The sequence below is a fragment of the Vidua macroura genome, chromosome 10, assembly GCF_024509145.1.
Source record: "Vidua macroura isolate BioBank_ID:100142 chromosome 10, ASM2450914v1, whole genome shotgun sequence".
Classification (NCBI taxonomy): domain Eukaryota; kingdom Metazoa; phylum Chordata; class Aves; order Passeriformes; family Viduidae; genus Vidua; species Vidua macroura.
In genome coordinates this window covers 6,325,606-6,349,697 of record NC_071580.1, presented here as the reverse complement: position 1 = coordinate 6,349,697, position 24,092 = coordinate 6,325,606, and the positions used below count along the sequence as shown (strand labels likewise).

The 24,092-nt window shown below is 39.6% G+C and overlaps 1 protein-coding gene across 2 annotated transcripts in view; it reads left to right on the top strand.

The window, feature by feature from the left end:
* The window catches only part of TBL1XR1 (TBL1X/Y related 1), a 108,412-nt gene that overhangs the window by 68,517 nt on the left and 15,803 nt on the right, over positions 1-24,092 (top strand). The window contains exons 3-7 of one of the 2 annotated variants that reach the window (XM_053986381.1): positions 976-1,043; positions 17,644-17,746; positions 19,908-20,053; positions 21,521-21,740; positions 23,746-23,878. In XM_053986381.1, the coding sequence (XP_053842356.1) occupies positions 17,689-17,746; positions 19,908-20,053; positions 21,521-21,740; positions 23,746-23,878 (557 nt within the window). In that variant the 5' untranslated portion in view covers positions 976-1,043; positions 17,644-17,688. The remainder of the gene's footprint in view (positions 1-975; positions 1,044-17,643; positions 17,747-19,907; positions 20,054-21,520; positions 21,741-23,745; positions 23,879-24,092) is intronic. The other variant, XM_053986382.1, reaches the window with a different exon arrangement.

Here is a 24,092-nt window from a genome sequence, read left to right as displayed (position 1 = left end):
CCTTCCTTGGTTTTAATCCTAGTATTTAGGAGGTGCTTTGGAAGTTTTAGTGTTATTTGTAATGTATTTTGTGAGTCTTTGTAGTTGGTGTTTAGTACTTAGAAACTTGTTTTTTCCAGCTCCTCTTCCAGAGGGTAGCTGTTTCACTATTGGGTGCATCCTGCTTCAAACAGCATATTTTTGATGTGTGGATTCTTTTCTTGTGGTGCCCAGGCAGTGTTCCTTTGCTTCTGCCTTCAAATCTTCTCCTTAATCCCTTAGTTTACATAAGATCACTTTCTAATGATTTAATCTGTAATGAATATTGGTGGTAGGAATCACCATGTTACACAAATACAGGATCAGTAATTATTCTGATCACAAGTGTGTAATGTTTTAATTTTGAAGTCACCTGTAGAAATTAACTTAATGAGGGTATTTTAAGGATTGTTCATATAACTGGCTCTTTATAATTTGTTGGTGTGAAATTCAGCTCCTGAATGGTCACTTTTGAAAACACTGGATGGTTTGATCATGGCCTTGTGTTTCCTAGTTTTTATCTTCCTGTTGAATCATTTTATTTGTATTGGTTAACACTGCAATATCTATTGCATCAATACTTATCAATACTTACCCCTTTGTAAACTTTTTCTGGAGTCTCATAAAGTTCCCCTTTGTCAATGTGGACAGACAAAAAGAACAGAAATTCCTTTGAAGCTAGTGTGCTGTTCTGTGGTGGGGATTTGCTTTCAACTAAAAGTGAGAGAGGATAGAGTTGAAACTGTAATTTGTTTTTAAATAAACTCCATGTAAATAATCAAGGTCTCTAATTTTTGTTTGTTTATTTTCTTAATTAAACATATTGTTTTCAGTAGGAAACTGAATGTTGTTTTAATTCTTTCAATAAAAAGACTGGTAGAAAAATAGCTTTTATCCTTTTTTCATCCTTTAAAATAAATATTGATAGAAACTATCATAATATGGTTTGTGTTACAGGTGGTGTAATACCAAGGGCTGTACTGCTGCCACATCACAATTTTGTGGGGTTTCAGAGAGTAGTTCTGGTAAGGACACTCAATGATTTATCTATTTATTTGTCATAAAAGTGGACTGTAGTTTGGTACAATTTAGTATTACGTGCATTTACAGTATTTGTTAGGTATCAATTTCTGCAGTTCACTGAATCCTTACATTAAGTGTTATTTTATTCAGTGGTCTTTAACAGCTCCTTTTGGAGCTGTTAATGTCTCATGTGTAAATCCATATTCATTTTGTTGAGCGTTATAACACATCAATTCACAGTATGGAAATATTAATAAATAGACCTTTTGTCAAAACACATTGTAAAAACTGTATTGTCTCCTTGAAGTGTGGAGTCACTGTTGCCTCGGTGTGTATCAGTTCTTAAAAAGGGGTGTAAAATTACTGTATTTTGACTATAGTCTGTTTTTTTCAAGTGCTAAAGTCTTGTCTTCCTAAAGGAAAATACAAGTATATGGTTCAGAGGGCAGATATCCAGACTGTGTGCTGTTATTAGTGTCTTCTTAAATGTGATATGCAGTCATGATTTTCCAGTTGTTTTCTTTAAATGTATGTAACTGCAATCCCTGTATCATTTCTTTTGATTTTGGAAACTTTCCTTAAATATATTTTCTTATCTCTTCTCCGTGCATGGCTAGAGTTACAAGGGAGATGAGATTACCTATATTTATTCTTAGAAAGGGAAAATTCTTTGTGCACCAGGCCATCAGCTGCAATGCTCAAGTATTGCACAAGAGCACAATTGAGCATTTGTTCTTTCAGCAGGAGATAACTGAGACCACATTTGTATCTGTAGAATTTTTAATATATACCATAATTTAACAAATGTCTTGTGGGTGTAGCAGATGTCTTTTCTTTCCTCTGCAACCCCTTCCTTTTATTTATTTAGTGTTTTATTTATTTATTTATTTATTTATTTTAATTTGCAATCCCTTAAAATTTTTTGGCCACCTCTCTTTGTGTGCTGTCCTAGGTTATTAGAGGGCACTCAAAGACAGAAGGAATTTATTTTAACAAACCTTACCTTGCAAGTAGACCCCCACAAGGTAGAGAAGGATATTGCTGATGTTCTTTGTGGCCTTGCAGGGTAGTGTTGCACTGGCTCTGCTCCAACACATCACTTAAGCAGTTGGAGGTAGTGGGGCTGGAATATGTTTAAATATGCTTCTGGATTGATCTGTATCCATGTGTACTTTCTAAAAGCAAGGTGGGGTCCACAAGAACTTCTCAGTGGGGTTTTCTGGTCAAGCTAGGAAACAGATAAGGTCTTTGTGTGTTGGAGATACTGAGGAGAGAGAGGGGTGTCCTTGCTTGAGAAGTCTCTGGACTGGTAAGTGGAGGAAACAAAAGGTGTTGGAAGTTGTGAGTGAATAAAGACTGAAGCCTTGTTCAACCAGCAGGATTTGCCCTTCTGCCATGGCATTAGGTTGGTTTATCTGAAATAACTGGGCATGGCACTACTCACTCTGTGTGATTTCCAGTCCTGTAAGTCCATAATGCCTCGAGCATGCACCACTCATGGATGTAGGCTTACTTTAGTTTCTAAGTCTTGGAGTGGCAGAAAATGGGCTTTCAGATTTACAGGAGAGAAATGGCTTTGGGAAGGTTTGAGTCACATCACTCAAGAATGTTAAATGGCAATTCTGCAAAGTAAAAACATCATAGCTTTATAAATATTGTAAGAAAAGAAAGATGATGGGAGCTCTTTAGAGTCTGAGAAATACTGAAAATTTTTCAAAATGTTGTGAGCAATTTGTGCAGTACTTATTAAAGTATAATGTCATCTGGAGAAGTCATGGACTTCTTCATCTCTATCATCTCTTTATTTTCAAATAATGCTCCCATTACTGGAAATGGGTGAGCAGAATTTTACGTGCATAGAATCTGTTTGAGGTGAGGTAAAGATAACCAAAGACAGTGAGTTTCTTTTTGTGAAAAGCCATCCTAATTTGTTTGACACTCAACTAGCAGAAGTAGTGACTGTGTTTGGTGAATTCTGCAAAAAGCAGAGCAGAGGTCACTTGTGGGACAAGCTGCAGACCATTTCAGTGCAGCTGCCTGTGTAATAGTGGCCTGCAGTTACAAGACAGGGTGTATTTCCATCTCTGCTGATGTTTTAGCTTGACTCAGCAAAACTGGTTTTTCTACACAAAGCTGTGGTTGTGTTTCCAACTGCATCAGTGGAGGAGCATTTTAATTCAAAATAGCACCTTCTGCTGGAGGGGGGTCCTTATCGGACAGATGAGGTATTGTCAGGTTTTGAATAGTTTGCTTCAAAGGGGATTAATTAAAAAATTAGTGAGAACAGATGTCTGATGTTGGCCTGAGCAGTCAGAGAGAAGAGGAAATGTCCTGGGTTTGAACTCTTTATCTTAATTGGATCCCTTGTGACTCTCAGCCCATTTGATAAGAGTTTATTCAGTAGAGTCTCCTGCTTCTACTGTACAAAGCCAACAGCTTTAAATTTTAAGGTTTTTATGTATGGGTTAGGCACTCAGGCAAGTTTTTGCATGCAGCTTGGGAGGATGTTTCCTTCACAAAACAAAAACTTTATATACCACAGGCTGCTTTAGTATAGCTTTTTTATATCCCATGTGCTATACAGAAAAGCAAAATAGTGTTCTTTTATACTACTTCTAAATGTGTTTCTGAATGTCATTATAAATTCTTGTACAGGTGTGTTCAGGCTCCTTTTACCAGTTAGACCTTCTGTAGAGTGCCAAATTAGCAAGAGGAACATTTGGTATGCTGCTTTAATCTTCTCAGATCAACAGTGCAATTACTTCTGGAGATGCAGGTGACTTTGCAATGTGTAGGAGCTGTCTGGGGCTGTGTTATGGCAGGCACAATCTTCCAATCTCTGGGAATTTTTCCTTTACAGTAGTATAAATATGCCTTTAGACTTAAGCACTGATGAAGTATCAGAACTTGGCATTTATTCAAAGCTGTCCTTAGTGTGGGATAATTTGAGTTAGGCAAAATATTCCAATTTCTACAGGCAAGGAAAGAAGCTTGTTTTTATTTTTCAGAGCTTTCTGTGAAAGAAAAGACTTGTCTTGATGATTCAGATATTGGAACAGTTCCCAGTAAGAAAAAAAAGGTATATTGCAGGCTATGGAAAATCTGGTCAAGGAGGCTGATGACACTGACAGTGTCGTGTGCCTCTTCCATGTATTACAGGCATATCACTTCAGCATACATGCTATTCTTAATATTCTGTCAAAAGACCCTTGGTACAGCTTCATTTTGAGGAAAAAAAAAGCAGATGCTGAATGCAGAAGGGGGGATCAGCTTAATGTCTAGGCAATTTTTGGAGGCACGAGTGAGTTTTTCATCAAATATATATATATGCTTGAAGGGAAAAATCAATACAACTTCTTATTGAACTTTGGGTATAGCTAATATAGATGGAGATGTCTCTGCCAAAATACACAGCACTAATACCTAGACAGTACAGGTTTTGCTTATGAAAAGCTCCAGTCAGATTTGAGGTATGGTACAAGGTAGGACGTAGGGATGCAGAGATGGAGTGTCTGCATTGAGGGTGGTTCCTGTAGCAGAAACTGAAAATTGTATAAATTAAGGGAAGAGATACTTGCAGGCTTGGAAAACAATCTGTCCCTTGTTGCAGAGTTCCTGAGGGAGCTCTGTGTGTTTGCCTGTGTGCCCACCAGGGTCTCGTGTTGTGAGTTGAGTGTCCAGTCCCACAGGGGGACTGGACCAAGGGTCACTGCACTGCCCCTCTCGTCCCTTGCTTGTCACCTCACTGCCTCCTGAGCCCTGAAGGGACTGTGATGACAGAATGCTGGCCCAGGAATGCCCAGTCTTTCATTTTGTAAAAGTAAAGCAGCACCCTGCCCTAATCACTGACCCCTGTGGCCTCTACCCCACCTGAGGGCCACCTTTTCCAGGCTGTCTCAGGAACACACTCCTCCCTCCCTCCCTCCTGCCTCGGCAGCTCTGAGATGTTGCTGGGGTTGCTGTTGCTTTATTCCTCTATTGCTTCATGATAGACCACACCAGTATTGCAGATTGACATACAAAGCAGTGAAAAAGGAGATGGGAATTTTTACATTGGTCTCACATTGCTGATATTCTGGGTTGAGATGGAAAATGGGATGAGCACAGTGACGATGCTGTGTCACTGCCTAGGACAATGAATCAGGGCTGTCTGCAGCTGCAGTCACTCGTGTTCTGAGTGGCCATGCCCAGTGAATCTGGCAGGGCTAGGTAATGGGTATTCCTTCCCTAATATTTGATTTAAGTTATCAAAGAAGAAGAGCTCTGCCTCTTTGAATACCCAAAATAATGTTTGTCAGACACCGTTTGTTTCTTAAGTTCTTACATGGCTTTTGAGAGATGGGTCTTGGTAGGAAGTAGCCACAAAAGGCAAGAACTCCACATCCTGTTCTTTGTTAGAAATAATTCTGATATGGCATCTGAGTGATCTAGGAGCTTCTGGAAAATTTAGCTGCCTAACTTCAAAGTTCACCTGAAATTGAATCCTGAGGTGCCAAAGTGAATATAGTTGGTTTCTGATCCACTTCATAGGCCTTTTTTCTAAAATAAATTTGTAAGTGTTAAATTCATTTTAATTAGTACATTTTTTTTTTTAATGAGGAACATCTGATTTAATATTTTTTGCCTGCTAATTGGTCTTTAATTATTGAAAGAAAAAAAAACCTAGGTGAAGAAGAAAAAAAAACCTGCCCTTTTGTACCTGATGTTGTTTACACTGGTAACTGATTTCTGTCATTTGTCCTCAGACACTGCAGTTTGATTTTTCCTGAACAAAAATGTGCTGTAGTTCTAAGATGGCTTCTTAAAGACTCAGAGCTGTGGTTTGCACTTTTTCATACTAGTGCTGCTTTTGGTTTTATTTAAGAATAAGATGGTGTTGTAGGTGGCACTGGTGTAGTGGTATGAGGAAAAGAGGCTTTTTTTTGCAGATTAGCAGCCAGTAGGGCAGGGATAGTGCAGCAGTGTGGGAGTAGACATGGCTCTTGGAGGTTCACACCTCTTCTGGTTTTGCATTCATGTGACCAGTTGCAGAAACACCTTATCTGGGACTTTTGGTTTGGCAAAAACTGGGGGGGTTTTCCCACTTTTTTCAAGATCCTGCACTCATAATGGTTGTTTACCTGCAGATTCCTACAGGCTCATTTCAGGCTGCTTTAGTGAACAGAGGTGGATGTGAAACTGCTTGGGCAAAGCAAAGAGTTGAGTTTTTAATCTGAGGGTAAACTTTCTTAAGCTTTCTTTAGAACTCCATTCATGCATAATGCTGCAGTCAGTTGTGAGTTACACGTCTTTAAATCTCTTGAGGTGAACATATTTGGGCTAGAAGAACTTGTCATTTTACATTTAATATATTCCAGGCTTTAGGGTATGTTTCATGGCTGTGGAAAAGTTTGAATGCTAAATATGATGTTAGCCTATATTTCCAATACCAAATTCTGCTGGCCAACTGCATTAGATTTTTAGCATATTTAATATCTGGGTGAATGGAAAAAAGCTTGTTTAAAATCCAGTGTGTTTGTGCTATTAATGTTCACAAGTACCAATCTGTTTGCCATTAATCTGCAACTCATGAGTAATACTGACCCTGTCCTAAGAAGTCAGAGGTATTCAAGGTTTTTTTTCTTTAAAAAATCCACAACAAACCCCAGCATTGTTGGTATAATTAATTGTTTTCCCTGTCCAAAGGGCACCCTCTTCTTTTTCTTCATCCCAAATTTAAAAATAGGCAAAGAAATCTGGCCTCCTCTTCAGTAATAGCAGGTTCTGATGTAGTTGCTCTTGAGCTGATTCTGGCCACTAAATGGCCACTAAAGCTGGAAATTATCTTTACTTGTTAACAGTTCATATTTTCTTGACTTGAAATTTCAATAAATTGTGACTGAAGGATCTTCTCTATGTCATGTGGGGTTGTTAGGTTGGATATTTTTTCCTTTTTCACCCCATTATGGTATTCCCTCACAGGGGTTTTGTGTTTCATCCTTAATTTTTCAGAAACCTGGGACTCAGAGCAGTTACTGTTCAACGAGACATCTGCCTCAGGAAAAGAATTGGCAGCTTTTATGTATCACAAAGGAATTTCAGAAAAATTATTTATTCCCAAATTAGATTCTGCCAGAGTACATAATTCTAAAACTTCCTTTTCTCATGGGAAAGGCATAAAAGCCTAGGCTTAACTATGGGGAAATAAGCTGGGTTTATTTGCGTTTAGAACGGATCAAAGCCTATTCAAGACCTGTTCTGTGCACTGAGCACCTCGTTACTGCCTCTGTCTTTCTAATATGTTTATATCCTCAACACTGCTGAAGCTGTACTGTGCCTGATAATCCCTGATGCTTTCTAAAATAATGTAGGGGTCAGGAAAGATGCTCACACACACACAGAGCATCCTTCCACTCCAGGAAATGCTCCTGCTCCAGTTATGTGGTCAGTATTATTTACGGAGTAGTTCTGTCAACTTTTTGCACTGAAAATAATACCTGTCCAAATAACTTTGTAGGTGCTTAAAAGGTGAGATGAGAGTGTTCAGGCTCAGACCTGAGGGGCAGAGTAAATGAGGGAGTGGATCCTTTGTTGGGAAAGGTGTTCATGGAGCTGTCTTTGCCCAGACTGATGCGTGTTTGGCGTGTTTGGTGATGCGTGTTTTAATTTGGTTGTTCACGAGGGAAGAGGAACCAGTCCCCAAAGACCTGCAGAAATTTAATGTAGCTACCCAAGTAATAATATCAACCTTAATAAACCCCAAAAATACAGTGTTTTGGAAAAAAAAGCCTATTCCAACACTATCAGGCAGAAGTGGCCACCAATGAGTGTTTCCAAACTTGGACTCCAGCAGAATTCACTGCTCTCAGAACTGCTGGGCATGGGCTGCTTGGATCCCTGCAGGCTCAGCCTTGCAAGTCCCCAGTCACACCACAGAGCACAATTTGAAGTCTTTTTTTTTTTTTTTTGCTGTTGATTGTGCAAAAATTCTAGATGTGCAGTCTGAAATCGGCTTGAGCAGGGAGGTGCCCAGCTAAGATGCTGTGCTGAGCTGTGGGCACCGGCTTGGGGCAGAGAGGAGGTGCTGGTTGGCTCTGCAGACTGTTCTGGTCACAGTTTCTGCACCTGTCCAGGTGCTGGGAACTGAGAGCAGTGCTTGGTTACTCTGTGCAGGTGTCACTCTTAATCACCTCGAATTCTTGTTGTTATGGCAACATTAAAAAAACTTCCTTATCAAGAGTGAGGGAACCCATGCTGGTAAATACACTGACGTGCGTCAGACAAAGGCCTTTCTCCTGCAGGCTGTTCAGGACGTGACTCAGGGCACCAGGCTAAACAAACAAGTACAAATAAAATGATCAAGGTTTACTTGGACTAGAAAATGCTGCTGTTGATGATGAATTGAATTTTTTCTTTTTCTTCAACCAGCAGAATTTATTTGTGCAAAACGTTAGCAACTTGTGTTGTAATGGAAAAGTAATGAAAGAAGGACATAGAAAAAGGAGTGACTGAAGGAGGTACAGATGAATGCTCTGGAGAGCAGATGGAGAGATGGGCTTAGGAGTGCAGAGTATCTGTGGGCAGTGAATGGTGAGGAGGTGAAAACCAGGGCAAATGTGTGGCCACAGGCTTGAGATCGGATGTCAGATGAAGAGATGAAAGCTGGAAGATGGATCACCAGCTTGGGAAGGATAGCAAGGGCAGCGGGCAGAGGCTGCAAAAGGGTGACACTGCATGAAAAGGGAAGAGGAGCCCATACAGCCATATGAAAAAAACCCAGTCAAGATAGGGCTGCTGTTGTAGGAGTGTAGAAATACCTTCCCACAGCTGCTTCTGGGAACTACATCTGCTGTTTTATTAACAGCAGGTAGCAATGTAAATATTTTAATCATAACAAATAGAATCCATGCCAGGCTATACAATCACTAATCACCATTCCACAATAAGATTTACAGAACACACAAAACTCACCCAAAAATCACAGACAGCTGAGAACTGACTAATTACAAAATTCTGCCCAAACTGCAGCAGTTTTCCATGGAGAAATAAGTGGCATTAGCTGGAGAATGAGTCTTGTTTTGTAAGCCGTCAGCATACAGCAGCAGCCTACTGAAAAACTGTGTCACTGTTAGTGCACCAGTATCCATCAGCTCAAGCAATTGATGTAGATGTAATCACTGTCTCTAATAGAAATAAAGTCAGGGTAATGGAACATTGTCACAGGATCAATGTCTCCTGTTTTGAAAATAAACCCCCTCAGCTTTGCTTTTGCATTTATGTACCAGCAGGCGACCACATCATTCAATTCAATTGACACAGTCCCTTAGAGCCCTGAATGATCTATTGTGGGAACATCAGGAAGAACATATTGGAAAAAATGGAATGTTCCTGATCAGACTTACAGGCCATGTTATTTAGTGGGTTTTCTAGCAGTGAAAATGAGAATAAATCAAGTGAGAGCAGAAACTCAGCACAGTATGGAGATTTTTAGCCCTGTTTAGCTGTTAATTTCTACAGGTTCTTGATCAAAAAGATTGAACCACAGGAGTTGTGTTTATTTTCAGTGGTGGTGTTCACAAATAGAAAAGCACTTTTGGACCTTGCCCCTCCCCTTCTTAGTCTCAGCAGAAGCCCTTGATGGGGCTCATTTTGACTTACTCAAGGGCTCTTCTCAATCTGTTATTTTCTCAGAATTTTTTGCACAGTTTGATCCAAGCGAGGTTTAATGGGTGTGCTCCCACATTCATCCATAATTAATTTCTTGCAAAGGCTTTAATGCGGCACAGGAGATCAGCAGCAGTATAGTTGCATACTTAAAACCAGGTGCATGCCAAAAAGGCGCATAGAGGATTTTAAACAATGTTGCAGAAAAGGCTTTTTCCAGTTTTCACCTTTCTTGGACTTGATTCCAGCAGCTGTTCTTTGTCTAGATCCAGGCAGCATTAGCAGGCAGCTATTTTAGCACTTAGTAAAGCCATTGAACAATTTCATAAAGCCTTCTTGAGACAGGGTCTAAAAGTTTGATTGCAGAAGTCTGTCTTTATTGGAATTAGGTATTCCTGAAGGACTGTAACTCTGTCTAAAGGGACATCCTTCTAATGGCCTAAGAATGGAAGCTGCAGTGCTTGTTTGATGTTACCAGTGTTCCTGAGATGCCCCTCTAATAAGGTGATTTTCCCTTTTTGAGGGACACATGAACAGATGTCTCTCCCTGGAGGAATGCCAAGCATTTGTCTGGTGCTTCCCTTTCCATTACAGAGATTCATTTAGCACACAGAGCCTGGAATTTGGACCTTGCAGGTCATCTTGAAGTAATCCATACTGGCCAAACCTACGCCAGTGCTCCCTCAGGTGATTCTGCTAATTCTGGTCATCAATCAGGACCAATCACTTTCTAATCAGTTCTACGAATGCCACATTTCCAGTTTTGCTGCCATAATCATCTGTCCAACGTGAGTGTGGGTAGGACAGTCTAACCCTGAAGGTCATCCTATCAAGCCACAGGTTCTTCCTTTCTAAAAATGCCTTTGATCTGGATTAGACAATTGATCAAGGAGCATTTCATAATGTTTAGCTATATTTCCTGGTGTGTTTTGGTAATTATTTAAGTATTGATAAAGAGTGATGGTTTAATCTTTGAACTACTATGTCTGGACAGTTTTCATTTAATCCCAGTTTGTCTCCATCAGGGAGCCTGAGCTCTACGATTAAAAATCTTTCCCAAAACAAGATGTTTGGGCTTGGGATCTTGTGGGGAGTCAGGGAGGGATAGCTTTCATAAAGTAATCAAAAATGAGGCAGGACTTACTGCTTGAGGTTTTGTTGCATGTTCTTAGCAGCTGAGTTTGGCTTTTAAGTTACAAAGGAACATATCTGCATCTGCAGAAGGGTGTATCAGGACTAGCTCCATTTCAGCAGGGTTGTAATTGTCATGCTGGACAGTTGTGCCTTTAAAGAGCTGTCGCAGAATCACAGAATGATTGGCATTGGAAGGGACCTCTGGAGATCCTTTAGTCCATCTGTGTGTACTTTCATTGTTACCCAGAAAGTTGAAAAGTCTTTAAAATACTAATAAACAATATGTCTTTGCTACTCTGATAGAGGAAATAGGAGAAGAATCTTCCCCAAACATAATTTCTTCTCGTGTTGCATTGTAATAACGAAAAGGAAAAAAAGGTTCAAGAACCTAAAACGTTGAATAGAGTGTCAATACCAGAAATATCCCTGTATCTTTGGTCAGCCTGGGAATTTACAAAACGTGGCTGCCAAGAATCACTGCAAGATGCCCTATAGCTGTCCAGGAAGATGTGTTTTCAGCTCTAGAAAGCACAGAAGTTTGCAGCTCTGTAGCCATAGCCCTGGAAACTCAATACTGGATATGCTGTCGCTTGTGTCTGTGCTGTCACATCCGGAATTCCAGCCTCCTGGGTCACACAGCGTGGGACTATGGGGAGGAGATTCCGAGTTCAGTAATTAAATACTACTTTGCTCTAGGCAAAATCAACAAATGGGCTTCATCTGCAGCATGTTTTGTAACTGTACTCAGGACTGGGCTGCATTTTTCAGATAAGTAGACAGTAACTTACTTTTAGCCAAGGTTCTGGGTGATTTTGTGTTTTGTTTTGGGTTTTGTTTGGTTTTTATTTTTTTTCCTTCTCTTCCCTTTCAGGGTTGTAATTCTTTTTCTTCAGAAGATTTCAGACTGGCTTTGTCATCTTGTATTCTTCATACTCTCAAATTGGCATAGAAAGGCAGACACTGTTGCCATAAATTAGGTCACTAAAGCTGAAGTACACAATACAAATATTTATTGCCTGAGCTAAGGAAGGCAATTCAGATGAGGAAAGGAAAAGTGGTTTTTTTTGGTGTTCAGAAATTAAGCTATATTCCTGAGGTTGAAAGCAAAGCAATAGAGTTAAACAATGAACATGAGAAGCATCTCTTGGTTTAAATTACTAGAAGGAAAAGTAAAAGCCTGATGATATGAGAAATCAGTAAGAAGGTTGATAAGATAGAATTACAGATAATTTTTGTGCAAGTGCACATCTGACATATTATTAAATCTAAAACAAAAGGGCATTCAGCTAATAGGAACTTAGAGGCACAGGTAAAAATGCAGAAAATGAGAACACTATTTTGAGATATTACAGAAAACACCTGGGCATTTAACTTGAAAAATTATTTTCTTTTCATTCAGAATGTTAGAATTCCTAACTGCAGATCATCAGACAGTAGGAAAACTTTATTAAGGGTTCAGTTGTACTGTGTCCAATACAATATTGGCCCCCATTGCTCAAGTGAAGATGTGAAAGAGCAAATAGGAGTGTTTAGACCAAGTAGTTGGTACACTTGAAGAAAAGTCAACCTTTTTTATTTCTTTTTACTGTGTGACAAAATGTTCATTTTGATTGAAATTGGTGTCAAATTCTGATGCAGAGGATGTACAACACGAGTCGTAGTCTGCACGCTTGATATAAAGGAACCACTAATTAATTTTCTGAGTTTTCCTTTATAAAACATTTCTAAAGGGCTGTGCAGAACTCTTCTTTGGATGTAAACTTAGGAATTACTTCAGCCATTGGGGATGGATCCACCGTGTCTCAGGGAAGAGCATTTGGAGAAAGCTTTAGGAGAACAGCAGCCACAAGGAACGGTGTTTTGTGGTTTAAATTTCCAGTTCTGTAACCTGTGGTGGCTTTGGTAACTGAATGTAATCCTGCTGAAACCTCACACATCCAGGAGTTCGCCAGGTCTGAGTGGCTGGATTGAAACAGCACCCTTTGCTCTTTTTATTTTAATCATCATGCCCATTAAAACCAAGAAATACTCTTAAGCAACAATTGATAAAATGTCTATGTGCACATGTGCTAGCAAAATACTTGTCTGGATTTCTTGCAAAAGAGGAAAAAATAAAAGCTCAGATGGCAACATTTTTGTTGTAGGGGATTTATTGTTTCTGTAGCCAGACTTCTGTTTTCCGTGGATAAATGTAGCAGTCTGTTTATGTCTGAACATTAAGCATTCTTCAGAGCTACCCAGAGCATTAGCTGCTCCCTTTAACATATCATATTTGATATCAAACTAATGATTGATATGGTTTTGGGGAATTATTATTCACAGCAGCATGTCAGGTTTTCCTGTTATCCTACCTATTGGGAATCTGTTGGAGCCCAGCTACAACTGCAGAAATATCACTTTCTTAGGCTGTTATTTGATGATACAATAACTCTAATTGTAGTGTAACTCCAGTATGTTATCAAATGGTGATTAAGAGATACCCAGTAATAATCTGATGTATAAACCTTCTCTGCCAGTTCAGGTTTGTCTGAAAAAAAAAAAAAACCCTAAACAACCAAAACCCTATTAGGCCAGGAGTTATATTGGGTGGCATCTGTTCTCCAGCATTTGGCCTGAGCCTGGACAAGGAGTACAAAGCTAGCACAAACATGTGGAGTGGAATTATGATTTGTCAGAAGCACAGCCAGGTTTGCACCGTTGGGCACTGATTAGACCTGGTGTTGGTGACAGTGGAATTCAATCTCCTTTTTAATGGATTTTAGTTGTAGATTTTGCTGCCCAGGTATGAGGTGTATGAATGGTCCTCAAGGGACAGAGGTGCTGGGGTGAGACCTGCCCCGTCTGCCTTGGGGCAGGCACAGAAACACAGACACACTTCTGCCAGCTTGGGAGCAAAGCCAGAGCTGGTGTTGTCTCTGGTATAAAAAACCTCATTTCCTTTGGAAAAAGTAGCTTCCAAATGAATTTTTGTGTGATTCCTGGCATGGAATGAGTGGGTCAGTTTGTCTAAAGCACAGGTGTGTGTCTTGTCTGCTCCTGACCTGTTCCTGAGTAAATCTCAAGGGTAGCATCTCTATACAGTTGACTTTTACGGCTGATGTGTGTTATGCCTGATAAATTTTGGGACTTTGGGACTTTCTATAGCAGACTTAAAAATTACCTGGTATATCTGGATGTTGTGCTGATTCTAACTGAGCAGGGGTGTTACAAACTGCAGGCCCATCCTCTGGGAAAGGAAATTAAACCTGGGAAGAGGCCTGCTGAAATGGACTTTCTTTTGAGCAGGGAATATCGATCCTGATGTGATCCCATGAGCAATTTGAGCATCTTTCATAAGCTCTCATGCCCATCCTTTTTTTACTTGTCATGGGGTACTTTATTTATTTATTTAATCCTAGTTTTACCAGTGAGGAATCTGCTTCGCATGTGCTGTGCCTGCTCCAGGGCGCAAAACAAAAGTAGAGGCAAGTGGGAGAGATTTCCTTTAAAAGCATAATTGGATCTAAAACAGCAATGCGGGTGCATCATTCTTTGCCATGCAATTCCACAGAATGTTTTGAGGAAGACCTGGAATGTTTCTAAGGGCAAGGAAGAAAAAGGGCCTTAAGGATCTCATCACATTTTTAGAATGGGTTTGGGACATAAAGCTGCAAATATTTTAAGATATTTTAATGGTCCCTATGCAAATTAGGCTACAAATCTAAGATTGCTAGGAATTTCATGTTAACGTCTACTTACTTTTGTCTGATTTTTATGTGTCTCTTCGGTGATTTAATTTCTGCATATAAAATGAAGAGCAATATTAATATCTATTAAAGTGTCCAAAATGAGTAGTTGATTGCTTGTGGAAATAGTGAATCTGGGGGGAATTAGCCAGCATTGATGAAGTCATTTTTTTTAGGATGTGGGGTACATGAGTACAATCATGGGTCCCTTGTCACAAACAATTTGAGGGCTGACAGTGTAAGCCTGGTGTTAATTCAGAGTGTGTCAAAGGGAAATAATTATTGTATCCTCTTCTACTGTATTTTCTCTTTAACGTGACATTTTGCTTTGGGTTGGAAGGAAGGTGGTTTGCTGCTGCTCGTTCTTCTCACATTTCTTGTGTCACTTGGCTGTGGGACGCTTGTCCCCAGGCTCTGCCTGAGCCACGGGGCGTGGGGTGGGGGAAACACAGAAACGACCTTCCCAGAAAATGTAAATGAGCGCTGAAAACATGCACAAAGCAGTATTTTGGGAAAACAGCGGAACCTTCTGCACTCTTTCCAGTTTCAAGCCCCTGATCAGGCAAACCCTGTGTTTCATGGAGCTGTTTCTGTGTTTTTCTGGTGGCCAGGGTGCCACAGCTGGTGCTGCAGTGCCACCTCCCGATGGCCGGGCAGGGCCAAACCTTATTGTGCAAAACACTCGGAACCAGCCTTGGAAAAATGAGGCTCCTTTGATTCGGGCAGGGTGAAGAACACTTCTGACAGACAAGCAAAACGGGTTGTTGTTTTTTTTTTCTTTCAGCTACACAGCTACATAACAGGTGAATTGATGTGGCACCTCCATGGTTCTGCTTTGAGCGGGGAGCCCTCTTTATATAAATAATTCAGGACCTCTCTGTGTGACAAATAGCACTTTCATCAGATTTCTGTGGTTTGATCTATCGTTTTTGGTGATGCAGCAGGATTTTGAAACTCGGTGACAGACCCGTGAAACAAATACTGCTGTTTGTGTGTGTGTATGTAACGTAAAAAATCTTCTTTATGAGTCTCTTTAAAGTTAATTACCTCCTCCTCTGAAGGAAAATATTGTTCCTCTTCCTACAGCATTTTTCTGTAAAACACAGTCTTAAAGAAAGATAATTTGCTCTGCGTATGGCAACAAAACTTAGCTGAATAAAATTAGTATTTGGTCCTGCACATGGTGGAGTAATGCATGAAATGGCTAAAAATGCCATTCATTTTAGATTCTGCTCAGTAAACAAGTCCTCAAAGTATATATTGGAGTTTGGAAGGGATGTCTTGTACCCCAGGTGTGGCTGGGGCTGTGGAGAGGTGGGCTAGGGTTGGTATCAATGTACCTTCCTGTACCAGTCATGTTGCACTTAATTAGAAGTCATTGTCTTGGGGCAGCTTTTTCCTTTAGAAATGAAAAAAGAAAAAAAGAAAAAAATTAAATTTGCAATTTAATTTTTTTCCTTCAGAAACTAAAGCCATCTCTCCCACAGCATGGCTGTGAGCTGCGTGACCTCATGCCTGGGGCAGGTTTGGGGATGTCCATGTGTGGTTTCAGGCAAATAAACTCCTCTTCATACCTGAGTTCATCCTTCAGCCTCTACTGTTCTTGAGGGGTTTAATTGAGACTTGTTTTTGCAGCATGATGGGACTTGTGGGAAGGTCTGGAGTGCTGTTCCCACTGTCCAGCTGAGTTGCAGCTGACTGGTAAAACTCAAAGTTAGGTGATAAGAAAAGAGTATGGTCATTTTCTCCTGTTACCTTGGGAGTTCTTTCTAGGAAAAGATGCCCAGGGAGAATACACACGGCAGCCTTGTAATGCCAATCATAACCTTGTAGTTGTTACTTTCTGTTGTATTCACCACTTTACCACTGGAGCAGCAGTGGCAAGTGGCCAGACCATGCAGCCATGTAGCAAGAACTTTCTATTTTGAATGATGTAGGAAAATCCATTCTCTAGTACTTCTGTACATCAGATCCCAGGTAAAACTTTGTCAAATAGCAGTAGGAAAGTCACTTTGCCTTCTCAGACTCCAGTTCTGTAGGAGAAGCAATGGTGGCGGTCAGCTGGGTAAAACCCAGGGAAGGTTTGCTGATGGAAAGTGCTGGACAGATAATTGGAACAGGAGGTGGACATTATTTCATAACATGTTCTGAAAGCTGATGTTTTCACTTGTTTACTTGGAAAGGTCAGAGTTTTCAAACACTCAGACATCATGAGAATGTTCTCAAAAATGACCCTTTGAGTCAGAAAAAATACTGTGTTCTGTCTCTTCATGTCTTAAAGACTGCTGTTGCCTCATATTTTCCAAGTTTATAATCAAAAGTATATGTAGTCTGATACATGATTTGTCTTGCTAAATATTTGCCATTACTAAAATCAAGCAAAAAATTGTGTGTGTGTGTAAATATATATATCCCATCAATATTTTTGAAGCACTGACTGAAAGCCTAGGGAAATGTTACTAAAAATAGACTGTTTAAAGTTTGTTTCTAATGTCAAGAATTCCTTTTGCAAAGCCAAAAGGTATGGCTGTTTTCTAATCTTTAGTGGGATTAGCTGGGCTTGTTTGAGCAAGACACTGCGTTGTAGCTCATACAGCTCATACTGTTCTGCACCTTTTCACTAGGGCAGGAGTACCTGAAAATTGGAGTAGATAAGAATGTAAAAGTGAGAACCTGCCTGGATGCCAATGTGAAATCACGTTCTTGGTCTTTGTTAACCAGGCAGAGAGAGACCCATGTTATAAAAGATGTATTCCATAGCAGTAATGTAGATTGGATGAAACTTGATTATTTTTTAAAACCTGTGGTATGAAGCCTTTTTTAGTACTGATATTAAACAGCAGAGTTCCCCAGTCCATACCAACTTCCATTGTATGAGAATCTGGCCCATTAATATTTAATTTACTGACCTTTATTTTGTGGTGAGACAAATGACTTTTTAATGACTCTAGTAGACTTATTTGCATTATAAAATAAAGCCATTGTCTATGCTGCCAGGGAGTTACTTACTTTATAAATATAGCACTTGTTGGGAAATACCTATTAGGTACTAAAAATATTTAATTGACCTAGTTTTTTTTTTTTTTATTATTATTTGCAGGGTTGTGTCCTTTGTTGTGACCTCATGGTTTAACTGGGAATAAAGATGAGTATAAGCAGTGATGAGGTTAACTTCCTGGTATATAGATACTTGCAAGAGTCAGGTGAGTTTTTACACTTCTGGTTATTAAACAATGCATAATTTATTTGATCTTCATCTGCAACTGGCTTTAGCAAACACAGGCTCATTTAACTATTTTGCCAGTAGGCATGTGCTTCTGTCTGAACTGTTTCTTGGTGTTTCTTCTCAACAAGAGAATGAATTCCTGCCAAGTTACCTTCTGTAACTTAATCAGATTTAGTCATTTGGAGTCTTCAGATGGCAGTCAAGCAGCCAAGGACTCACTCGATTGCTAAAATGCATTTTCCTGGAGATCACTTCTCTACGGGGTGATGATGGCACTTTGCACCATTTTCTTCAGGGCTGCTTGAAGAAGAAAATAGAAAGATCAGCAAAATGCTGTTTTTTCCTGTTGTTTTGGAGTGATGGTGCTCCTGCCAGCTGGTCTTGTGTAGCTGAATTCCTTGTCTGAACGTGACTGTGGGAGGGCAGATATGGCTGTGTTTGAAAGAAAGAAGTAACAACTGTGACTATGACTTGTATCACTTGATTCTAAATAGAGATGAACAGATCTTTTGAAGGAATAACCCAAAAGCCTCCATCCCTCCAGGACCTGTTTTTTGGAGGATCTTGTCCTTCTGAGTAGCCAGAATCTCCTACTTCTTAGGAGAAAGCAAAAGACACTTGAACGTTGTCAGACTTGAAAATAAACCTTTTTCCTATCATATCCCTCCACACTGACTGTGCCTGTACAACACAAGAATGCAGCAGTGCTCCCTTATTTTTACAGCTTCCCCAGCCCAGTCAGATCAGCAGTTTGAGTTTGTGTTGCATGTTTGGGTTTCTAGATGCAGCCATATGGCTTCAGGGAGTTTTGTGGTGGTGGTTATTCGTGAAGCTCTGTAAGAGACAACATCATCTTTTACTCACAACTGTGATATTGATTGCTTAACACAGCCTACATTTAGAATGGGAAGATCTGACTGGAAGTCAGGGCATGCCCCAGTAAATGAACAAGTGATGATTGTCAGCTGGCAGGAGGGAACATGATCTCAGCAATACATAAAAGAAGTCTGCAAATTAAAGCAAAAATACACTGTTATCTTAAGACTGGAGTTTAAGAGATCAGCTTTAAGGTATATACATACAGATATATAAGAAAATATACACATATATTTCATCTTTAACCTTGCTGTTTCAACATTTATTGATTCATAGTTTTTGTTTAGTGATTGCTGATGGGTGGCTTCAGGCTTGTTGGAAATGCATTTGACTGATGCAACATATGTCCACTGCTCATGGACTTCCCAAATTGAAAAGAGAAGCACCAGAAGCAATGGTAGATGGCAGACTTTTACAGTTTCTGCTTGTCAAAAGAAAGCAAAACCTCATTTTTCTACCTGAATTTACTGAAAACTACTACACACTCTTATGCCAGTTGCAGATTGCTTTTGCCATAGAAGCCAAACTTACAAAATTGCTTCATCTTCATTTGAAAGTTTGCAGGCAGCTTCTTGCTTACGTGGCAGGGAAAAAGGAAAAAAAAATAAAGTGGCTTAAGAAAAAAATGCCATGACAATAGTTAACTTGCTGAAACAACTATTTTTCTCTAGCTTAAATTCACTTTTTCAAGGTGATCAAATAAATAGCAAGCAGCTACCATTGCTGCACCATAACATGTTTGCCACTTCTTAATCAGTGCACAGTGCTGATGTAGCTCTAAATGCCAGAGCTTATACAATTATGGCAGCACTGTACCATGAGCTGAATTCTGTTCACATACAGATCCATTTCACTTTGATGGGTGTCAAATCAGTGAGTGAAAAGAGCAAGTGAGTCTTGTGTCTTGGACATATTCTTTTTTATTAAATACTACATATGATACAATGTAAAAACATTTCATTTTTGAATATGCAAACACATTTAAATGCTATAGTGAATTGTGTATTTTATATTGACTTGTGCACAAATGTTTTGCCATTGATACTGTAATTAATAATTGTTGTGTTTATGTATGAACTTTGCTTTTCTCCCTTTGCACATATAAACTATGAGGGAATTGAGGTGTTTTGACAAGTCTTTGACAAGTATAGCATTATACTTTGTATAATTTGCATGGGTTTTAAACAGAAGGTCCTACCGTGGTACAGCAAGTAGCATTGTCTATCTGTAAATCAATTCTGATGTCTTTGCCTTGTCTTTAGGGTTTTCCCATTCAGCATTTACCTTTGGTATAGAGAGCCATATCAGCCAGTCTAATATAAATGGTGCTCTGGTGCCACCAGCTGCTTTGATTTCCATCATCCAGAAAGGTCTGCAGTATGTAGAGGCAGAAGTCAGTATTAATGAGGTAAGGAGGCTTTGCCTGCAGGAGCATTGTTTCTTTGCTTGCAGTAAGTTTGAATGTCAGTATTTTTTTTTAACTTGTATCCTATTTACTTACTTTTACTTCAGATTCCCTACTTCTGGTGTTCACCATGACTCTAGTGGTGGAACCAGAGTGGAGTGACATAACTGGGTGGGGGTTCTGCCCAGTGCAGCCACCCAACACCAGGCATGGTGTTCTGGCTCATTGCTTAAAGGTCCATTGCCTGCAGAGATTTTACCCTACTCTAATGTTGTAGTGCATCCAGTGCAAGAGGATAATAATTGAGACTAGTAATCTCTTCATTTTGTGGTTTTGTAAACTGGCACTAGGGAGGTGGGAGAGCACTGTGCAGCTCTTGTTTGGGCTCTTGTGTCATCACAGTGAAGTAATGTGAGCCCAAAGGCAAGATTTCCAAGGAGAGAGAGGGTTTGGATTTGTGGCAGGAAGGCTGAAGGTATATGCCAGTTTGCCTTTTGCCTCTGCTGGCTAATTCATCTTGAGCAGGATCTGTTAAATTTGATGTTTAAATGGTTATTCCAGCAGTACAGAAAGCTATGTATCTTCCTGCCTGATGCTGCAGACACTCTCCCTCAATTTCCATTCTCATTTGTGCCTGGAAGGTGAGAAGCCTTTCTGTGTGTCAGTCAGATTACTGAAGGAAACTTTTTTCCCCCCCCCCCCATTAATTCTGCTCACTTTCCAGTCTCCCTTATGTTTGCTGTTTGTGTGGTTTTCACAGTCCTAGTGAAGCAAATCCTTTCCCTTAGGAAGCCTCAGAAAAATAAAGCAAGTGGTAGGAATAGAAGAAGACCCTATATTTATTGCAAGGAATCCTTGTAGTCCCTAAAAATAGATCCTTACAAAGCCCTAGCATATGTATAAGGGTATTTTTAACTGGGTCTTGTCCATTTCAGGATAAAATTCTTCCTTGTTGTTTGAAAGCATGCCAGCACAGTTTAAAAAAAGGAAGAAAACTAGTCAACTCCCCAGATAATATGTTTATGGAAAGTATTAGTCTAATAAGACTATAACTTCACAAGTCAGTGACCCGAGTTGCAATGTTTGCAGCTCTCTCTTCAAACAAACCATTAGATTTTGCTGCAGCCACTCATGTTTGAAATCATATTCATAGATAGCTTACAGAATTTTTGCTTTAGCAGACAATTCAGCAAACTCAAAACAAGTAACTTTTGATTCCACAGGCTCTCCCAGAGGCCTGTGGTGGTTTTTTTTACATACTTATGGTGGCCACTTAATTTTACATTAAAATTCCAGTCCTGACCACAACAATGATGAGTTATCACTTCCAGCACCATATGTAAACCGCTTTATTATATTAAATCAAAATGTTTTCTTTAGTTTTGCTTGGAATCTTTGCCCGTAATGTTAATTTGTACTTGGTGTTATCTTTTTTTTTTTTTTTTCTTTTCTCCCTGTGCTGTAATTTAGGATGGTACCTTGTTTGATGGTAGGCCGATAGAGTCTCTCTCACTGATAGATGCAGTGATGCCTGATGTGGTACAGACAAGACAACAGGCCTACAGAGACAAACTTGCACAACAGCAGGCAGCAGCTGCTGCAGCTGCAGCCGCCACCAACCAACAGGGATCAGCGAAAAATGGAGAAAATACTGCAAATGGAGAGGAGAATGGAGCACACACTATAGCAAGTAAGTTGAGACAGAAATTGCTTTAAGCTGGGTTAGCACTTCCGAGTTGTTTCTCATTGTATGAGCTTGTAGACAGTGAGGTAAAAATGTGGAGTTTGGAGTAACCCTTCAGCTTGCCAAGAATTCCTTCACCACAGGACATCCTTGAACAGATCGTGTCTCACCTTTGGCTGTCCCCATTTTTGATATCTGGGATTGCAGGAGTCAAAGTTCTGAATTCATTAATTCACAATATTCCCTTGACTGGTCTCACTTCCAGTACTGCTTCTTTTCCATCACCTAAAGGTTTTTCACAGGGCCCTTGCATAAAAAGGAGAAAAAAAATTGAGTCCCGTACAAGGAATGAGGAAAGGAGTCTGCCAGTGCATGGCTGGTTAAAACTGAGTATTGCTGGTGAAGCTCTTCAAACTCCTTCCAAAAAGTTCTGTAAAACCCATGGATCCAAGAGCTGTACCTGGCTCTTCTAGTGATATTGAGGTCAGGGTTGCTGGGACAAGCCCTCTGTCCCTTGTCTCTTTTATCAATATCAGTTTTCACTACTTGCTATTCAAAGTTGCTCGATAAAACTGCTCTCAGGTTTGCTTTATTCATGAATTCCATTTTAGTTGTGATTGGTGAAATAAATGGCTTCTGTTTGTCATCACTGGTCAAAGGAACATACCTTACAATAAGGCTTAGTATGGAAAAGGTCAGGCATTAAACTGATTTTGAAATCAGTTTGAGTGATTTTGAAAATACTCTTCTGGAAGTCTGAATTGCATATTTGAGTATGGGATTTACAGTTCTTTTTGTAAAAACACCTGAAAAAATGCCATTTTTGAGAGAATATTAACATTGAGCCACGTACAAGTTTTACAGCCTGATTTTACTGGATCTTTTTGTTAGTATATATGATAAAAAGCTAGAATACATTTTTTGGCTGAAACAAACAAGGTCTCTACTTTGATGCTTTAATTTAAAAATCTCAGAGGAGTGTTTACTTGGTAACTGTGAGCTGGATAGAGGAAGGGTAGACCTCGGATCTCAACCCTGTTAAATGTGATCTACCAGCAACCCCTGCTGGCTGTACAGCACTTCAGACTGGCATAGATCCTCTGACTGAAGCAATGCTTTATGTGGTGCTCTTTCTGAAAAAATACTAATGTTTTAATAGCCTCTTCTATTTTCTCACATGCACAAACAGTGGCGGAAACCCTTAATGCTAAATTAAGCAATAGCTGTGAAATTATTTCTTTAACCGCAGTGAATAAATATGGAGCAGGTGAACTGTGCAGCATTCCTTACATTCTGCATTTGCACTCATCATTAATTTATTTTTAATAATAGAAAATGATTGATGGTAGATGCCAAGAAAACTGTTTTGTCAGTTGAATTACCCCTAGTATGTTCTGCAGAACAATATGGTTTTAATCTCACTTCCATGCAGAAAGTTACACTGCCATAATTCCACAGTAATTGCTGATGAAGTTTGAGAAGCTTGGTTATGTTAACTCTATCACCAAATGTAATTATATTCATTGAAGGCATTTTGTAAATGGAGTGTCAGAGATGTAGATTTAAAGCCTGTTAGACTGCAATTGGTGTAAAGAGAGATTTTTGAAAACTAACGTGTTAAAAATGTATTCCTACAGCACAAGCTAGACTAGTAACATATTGTACTCTGCAGTATTGGGCCTGAAAAACAGAGTACTTGTAACAGCATTTATTTTTTAGCATAGCAAAAAATTAACTTTTGGCCCTAATTCTGAAGCTCCAAATTTAAATCCATTTGGATGTGAAGGTTTACAGGGGCGAAGAGTTTTCTCACATTTTCGAAACTCCCCATCTGTTTATAGTGCTTCATTAATTGGAACTTAAAAAATAGCATGACAGCTCTGTCAAATTTTTGAATCACATAAATTGTGAATTCTTGCACTCATGGCAGAAGAATCTGAACCATACAGGCGTCACAATGTCCCAAAAGACTAAAATCCACCTCTCTGTACTGTTGTTTCCCATAATGCAGATAATCACACGGATATGATGGAAGTAGATGGAGATGTGGAAATCCCTCCCAACAAGGCAGTGGTGCTGCGTGGCCACGAATCCGAAGTGTTCATCTGTGCCTGGAATCCCGTTAGTGACCTTTTGGCCTCAGGGTATGTGCACTGCCCACGTGTGTGTGTGTGGAATGTCTGTGCTGGGGCACACTGCTGCTGCATGGGAGGGCAGCAGGCTCAGGGAACACCTACCCCAAGCATCAAATGGCACGGTGCTGTGTAGAAAATAGTGCTTTAAAATGGATATTATTATTATTATTATTATTATTATTATTATTATTATTATTAATTAATGATGATGATGATGATGCAA